Raw genomic sequence first — 7415 nt, forward strand, 5'->3', positions numbered from 1 at the left:
TATATGTGCAAGATGTATCTTAATGGGAAATACACTGAGTAATATCAATTATTTTAGACCTAATTCCATTCTTGACTTCTAAAGTCTAAAGAGCTGAATAACCAGGTTCAGCATGTAGGAGTGCTGACTGCTCTCAATGTTTAGTTATTCGGCTGTCCATAATTTTATGGAGGTTCTATATGCCTAATGAAAAGCTCCTTACAAATATGCCATCCTATGTGCCGAGGCATCTTGGTAAATGAGGCATAAAGGAAAACCTGTATTTAGAGAAGTGAACTGATTAGTTATAAACAATGAATTTGTGGATAGGAATGATTTAAATATTCTTCCTAGATCCCTCTCCGTTTCATGATTTCTTATTCACCAGACAGTTAAATTACAAGAAATACATATTGAGTTGAAAGTGCTTTACAGTTTTAAATTAATAAGCCACACCCATAAGGACCATGAGGTCTGAGGACGACCTAGCGACATGAACTCCAAATATTTGATTGGGTCACATTACATTTAGGAATGAACACTGGAAGGTGTCTACATATCATTAAGCAATAAATAAGTAAGGGTATTGTCCGTATCAGCCAGAGTGCAGGAGTCTACCGTGTTTCATTATGCACTTATGCATGCAACACAAATACTCAATACTGGAGATTTTGTGTGATTGTGTCTGGCTTTCAGAAATGACATCATGTGGCTGCCAAGGCTATGGACTTTTAATGTTTGATGAAAAAACGTTTAATGCTTTAAAGGACCACTTCACCACTTTTCCACCTATCTTTCTTCATATAACAGGTCCTCACTAATAATCATGATAAAATGGCACAATTTCTTTTCTACTCAGTCTGTGTCTCATAGGAGGGCTGTGGGCAGTTCAGAAACGCATCCACCAGTGACATCATCGTTAGGCATCTCCCCCCCCTAGGGTAGGTACCCTCACAAAAAACATGCAGTAATCCTGGTCTCTAAACTGCCTCCGGCGCCTGATGGAGGGGAAAGGAACTGGTTGGAATAACGTGTTCCTTCCACGCGCTACGTCCAACCAGGGAAACTCCCCCCTGTCAGGTGTAAAGGAGCAACTTAGACACTCAGGCATGAAGGAAGCATGAGTTCAACTCCGTTGCTCTCCCCATGTCCCCCATATGGGGACTAGGTTGGCGGAGGGTGTGTAGAGCCCAGGATCACATTAGATTGACACAGGGGTGAAAATGGGTTACAAAATCATGGGATAAAAAATATATTAAAAAAAAAATGTTTATGATTTTATTATCGTGATCCATTTTCGCATTGCTACTTTTCAGGACTAGAAAGCCTGCAGTTTCTATTAGCTTGGATTCCCCGTCGATGATGTCACTGGTGGACGGGTTTCTGAACTGCCACCAGCCCTCCTATGAGACACACTCAGTAGAAAGAAATGGTGCCATTTTATCATGATTATTAGTGAGGACCTAAGATGTGTTGAAAAGTGGTGAAGTGGTCCTTTAAGCAGTGACGTCATGTGGCAGCCACAGTGGGCGCCCCTCACTTCACAGGAGCGTGATTTATTTTCTTCAGATGTACCGATGTGAGCATTCATCGGTAAATAGAATCTACACCTAATACGGAAAGCCCCTGGTGGTGATGCAAGGTTCATTTTGCTCTTCCCCCATATATGGCCTTCATGAGGCTCCAGTGAGGTATATGTCATATGTCACTGTGGGAGTGTAGATATATAGTGACAGGTTGTTTTGTCGGTTGACTTTAATGTTGTACTCCTTTCAATTAGTTTGTTTTCATCCTTTATGGTGGATGGCATCAACGACAGTTGTCAATGAAGGTGCCCTGAAGAAGATGCTGAAGCAGTGCAAAAACAAAGACTTGACTGTCCGTGAGATATTGAATGTCATCTCCCGGTACAAGGACCTGAAGCCTGTTATGGATGCCTATGTCTTCAACGATGGTTCCACAAGAGACTTGATGAGTTTAAGAGGAACAGTCCCAGTCAGCTACAAAAGTCAAGTGTACAACATCCCAGTGTGTCTGTGGCTACTAGACACGTACCCACACACCGCTCCTATATGCTTTGTCAAGCCTACAAGTACCATGGAGATCAGACAAGGCAAGCACGTCGATGCCAATGGCAAAATCTTTCTGCCATATCTACACGAGTGGAAACACCCAGCGTCGGATCTGTATGGTCTGATCCAGGTGATGATTGTGGTGTTTGGGGAGGAATCTCCTGTGTACTCTCTGCCCACAACTCAGGCCCCACGACCCCACACTCCCGCCGCATACATGCCTGGGATACCTGCAGTCGCATCTTATGGACCAAACCCCAACCCCGGAAGTTACCCCGGGGGGTACCAATACCCTGGGATGAACTCATATCCAGCCACAGCTGGCCCTGTGCACTACCCTCCTCAAATCCCCGTCTCCACGGTGGGCTTCAGTAGCGGAGACCGCACAATTTGCGAGGACACCATCCGCACATCTCTGATCTCTGCCGTGAGCAACAAGCTCCGTTGGAGGATGAAGGAGGAGCTGGGTAGAGCTCAGGCCGAGCTGGACTCCCTGAAGCAGACGGAGGAGGCCTTGAAGAGGAGTCACCAGAAACATGAGGAGATGTACTCACGAATGGAGCAGGAAGTGGCCGCTGTAGACGGGAACATTGAGCTGCTGAGGAGAAAGGACGAGGAACTGAGCACGGCGCTGGAAAAGATGGAGAACCTGTCGGAGTGCAGTGACATTGACGACGTGATCGTGCCCACGGCGCCGCTGTACAAACAGATCCTGAATCTGTTCGCGGAGGAGAACGCCATCGAGGACACGGTCTTCTACCTGGGAGAGGCGCTCCGCAGGGGCGTCATAGACCTGGAGGTTTTCCTCAAGCACGTGCGTCTCCTGTCCCGGAAGCAGTTCAAGCTCCGTGCCCTCATACAGATAGCCCGCAAGACCGCCGGCCTCAGTGACCTCTACTGTCAGGAATGACTCTCAGAACACATTTTTGAGTGTTTGTGTAAACACAAACATTGCATAACAATTTAACAAACAACATTGGCGGAGGTGAGGACGCAAATTCTGATTGGCCGGAATGAGATTATGTATGATGATGTACGATGATAAGAGTGCCCCTCACTTCACACGAGTGTGGTTTTTTTCTCACCAAATTTGGCACAAATGGTCAATGGGTTTTGATACTCCATAGCAGGCCCTACAAAAACACCATATATCATGAAAGCAACATTCAATCATTGTCAATAACATTCAATCAATACATTGTAATCGTGTTTTGAAGGGCCAAATGTAACTTAGTTATTTACCCATTTATAATTATAACCACTACAACCCTATATACCCCAGGGGTCCTTTTGGTCTCCTCTTTTTCTCTTCTGCGTTGGAAAAGACAGCAAAATATTTGAAGCATTTTAAATAAACACAAATCTAGGGTTCCTGGGACAGGTCTGTGGCCAAATAATATTAATTTGGGGCTCCTTGACTTACACATGGTATAGAGCCAACAACAACATTATGAAGAAAGACAGATAAAAACATATTTTTTAATAGCCAAAGTATAAAATGGGGTTAAAGAGGTTAAACTATTGGCAAACCTGGAAGGCCAGTCGGTTGCCTACTGTATACTTCAAGCAGCACTCCAATACCCTGTTGGACAGAGACTCTGGCTTGCCTCCAGACGCTCAGCAGCACTCCGATACCCTGTTGGACAGAGACTCTGGCTCGCCTCCAGACGCTCAGCAGCACTCCGATACCCTGTTGGACAGAGACTCTGGCTTGCCTCCAGACGCTCAGCAGCACTCCGATACCCTGTTGGACAGAGACTCTGGCTTGCCTCCAGACGCTCAGCAGCACTCCGATACCCTATTGGACAGAGACTCTGGCTTGCCTCCAGACGCTCAGCAGCACTCCGATACCCTGTTGGACAGAGACTCTGGCTTGCCTCCAGACGCTCAGCAGCACTCCGATACCCTGTTGGACAGAGACTCTGGCTTGCCTCCAGGAATACCCTGTTGGACAGAGACTCTGGCTTGCCTCCAGACGCTCAGCAGCACTCCGATACCCTGTTGGACAGAGACTCTGGCTTGCCTCCAGACGCTCAGCAGCACTCCGATACCCTGTTGGACAGAGACTCTGGCTTGCCTCCAGACGCTCAGCAGCACTCCGATACCCTGTTGGACAGAGACTCTGGCTTGCCTCCAGGAATACCCTGTTGGACAGAGACTCTGGCTTGCCTCCAGACGCTCAGCAGCACTCCGATACCCTGTTGGACAGAGACTCTGGCTTGCCTCCAGGAATACCCTGTTGGACAGAGACTCTGGCTTGCCTCCAGACGCTCAGCAGCACTCCGATACCCTGTTGGACAGAGACTCTGGCCTGCCTCCAGACGCTCAGCAGCACTCCGATACCCTGTTGGACAGAGACTCTGGCTTGCCTCCAGACGCTCAGCAGCACTCCGATACCCTGTTGGACAGAGACTCTGGCTTGCCTCCAGACGCTCAGCAGCACTCCGATACCCTGTTGGACAGAGACTCCGGCTTGCCTCCAGACGCTCAGCAGCACTCCGATACCCTGTTGGACAGAGACTCTGGCTTGCCTCCAGGAACCTATACCTCTGAGGGCCATTGTCTCATAGCCGGCACCCAGGTTTGTCGGGCCTTCTCTCTCTAGTAGTACTGTAGTGTTTCACTGCCTAGGTGAATGTAACCCATTCACCCTGCTTTTCATCTGGGCAAAGTTCTTTCCACCTCTCTCTGTGTGTGTGTGTGTGTGTGTGTGTGTGTGTGTGTGTGTGTGTGTGTGTGTGTGTGTGTGAGCGTGCATGTGCACACTTCTGGATTTGGACAGAATCGGCATGCTTGTGACATTTTTGCACCCGAAAACATTGCCATCATGTAATATCACTGATATCACACCCAAGCCACATTTTATATTATTATCCCTAAGCCTATTATAGGGCTGAGGGAAAATAGGGTCTAATTTGAGATTTGGAACATGCATAAGGCTGACGTAACATAGGCGTGACCTCCTCCATTAAACATCAAAACATTAAACGCTATTGACATTGAAGGGAAAACATCATATGTAAATGAGCAAATCGGCTAACCAATCACATGTTGGTGGGAGCGCTTGGCCAAATAAGGGATCACCCAACCGACTTGACATACTCACAACAGACACTCACAGAAATTTGGTGTAGTTTTAGGCCACTGTGCTGCCTTCAAATCCCCATTTTCTTCGGCCACTTCGGTCAAGTCATATATATATATATATATATATATATATATATATATATATATATATACATATCTACAGTACCATACATACCATATATAGTCATATTACATTTGTGACACCCACCCAGGTTGGTGCCACCCCGTGTGGTAAATAAATAAATGGTAAATGGTGCATTTATATTGCGCCTTTATCCAAGGCACACACCAGAGTTCGCACACACCGGTGCTGGAGGAAACCATGCAAGGCACTAACCTGCACATCGGGAGCAATTAGGGGTTCAGAGTCTTGCTGAACGACACTTCGACAATAACTCTGGGGGAGCCCGGGTTCGAATAGGGAACCTTGCAGTTCTCATCCGGTCACTATACATCTGAGCCAGCCTTCATTAAGGTTTCCTGCTTAAGTGTTGAAAGTTTTACCATTGATCTAATAGAGGCAGCGTGCTTGCTCAGGGGATAAATTTAATCTTGACCATCAGATTCTGTGTCTAGGTGAGACACATGACCTTTGACATGTCTCAATAGAGGATATGCGTGTGACATGACATCATCATCATACCCGGAGGTAATGCGGAAACGCCTACTGAGTGGCAAAAACGACTTTCTGGCCTTGACAGCCCATACATCCGAACAGAAAAGTCTGATTGCTATAAACGACATTAAACAACGTTAAACTCACTTTTCCACTCGATTTTCGATTCACTTTATGCATGTGCATACCCTCTATAGAAGAGCTGATTCACTTTATGCATGTGCATAACCTCTATAGAAGAGCAGGGAGACTTAATACAACCACGCCAATTGTACAAGTTATATTGTATTAACATACTCTACCATACAGCTTGGACAAAATTACATTTTATCAATTTAAAAAAAGTTACATAGTAAGGCTTTGAGGTAACAGAAAAACAATGTAGGCAACCTTCTGTCTGACTGAACAGGACTGAACAGTGAACTAAATGACAGTGTTTTATTTTTTCCAGTCCGAACAGACTCTGCTGCTAGGCAGAGTTCTATTCTGCCTTTTAATGTCAATAATATAAATACTTGAAGCACATTGTGGACTTGTTACATTCACCCTTCACAAGTCACCATCTAGTGGCTATGACAGGAACAGCACAATCACGTTGAAGAATGCTGTGATATCAAATGAAAACCACACAAAGAGTGAGTTGTTCCAACATAGGTTCTCTCGTGTGTGTCAAAATGTAACATATCTTAATACATCTTTGTTAGATTTTTTGAGTGATTTGGGATTGTCTTGTGATTGTGAAACTATATTTGGCCGTTTCATTCCATTCTAGAAGGTGAATAGATTAAGAAGTTACACAGTTATGGCCAGTTATGTACAGGTACCTTCACTGAATTTGTGCTGAAATGTAACTTGATACAAAGGATCAAAAGGTTTCTTTATTCTCTTCCTTAATGCACACAATACAATAACAAAAATATAAATTCTATATAAAACACTGGCTGACCTAAAAAATAAATCAATTCAATCCAGTCTGATCATATAAACCTACAGCACATTGCACCTGCACGGTCCATCCTTCATTTTGACCTTTTCAGTAAAAGCGGGTAAAGTGCTGTTCAGTGGATGAGCCCATGCTTGAGACATTTAGGGCAGATTCACACTATGGTCCTGGGTGCGCACTCGGGACCACTTGGCAGATGTTGTGGCAGTGTGAATGCTGCGTACCGTTCCCCGGAGCGGATCACCCAACCATTCCCAGGTCTGCACAGAGGTAGTCTCAGTCAGGACCGAGTGAAGAGTACGGATCAATACGGATCAATGCAATGTGAAAGCATTGAATACAGTTGAATGAAGTGTACTCGGGTGCGGAAGAATCAAGGCCAATGTGAATCATGGCCAGCGGGGACCAGGCAATCTTACTCGGGAACAGTTTGAATCAAACGGACTGAGTGTGAATCTGACCATAGAGTACATTAGATATCCTGCACTGTTCCTATCTCCAGCTCATCTCTTCCAGTCAGGGACGAATAGTTTTCATAATCCTCATGGGGGCCCGTGCCGCCCCCAACCCCCCCGCAGCCCCCCCCCCCCCCCCATTCATTGTGAACAAGTAGCCTTACCTACCTGGCAGGTTAAGCACCGATATTAGCATTTCAATGCCTGATCTGCATTTGTACAAGGGGACACGCAACGCGGTCCACCCCCCACCACCCCCCGCC

The 7415-nt window shown here is 46.0% G+C and overlaps 1 protein-coding gene across 1 annotated transcript; it reads left to right on the forward strand.

Annotated features, from left to right (window-relative positions):
- Positions 1-1782: 1782 nt before the first annotated feature.
- Positions 1783-2961, forward strand: LOC306925100 (tumor susceptibility gene 101 protein-like; the record flags this gene model as incomplete). The annotated part of the gene is made up of 1 exon (XM_079503779.1): positions 1783-2961. One exon carries the CDS (start codon positions 1783-1785, stop codon positions 2959-2961), a length of 1179 nt encoding a protein of 392 aa, XP_079359905.1.
- Positions 2962-7415: the final 4454 nt, after the last annotated feature.

The sequence above is a fragment of the Electrona antarctica genome, assembly GCF_951216825.1.
Source record: "Electrona antarctica genome assembly, chromosome: 6".
Classification (NCBI taxonomy): Eukaryota; Metazoa; Chordata; class Actinopteri; order Myctophiformes; family Myctophidae; genus Electrona; species Electrona antarctica.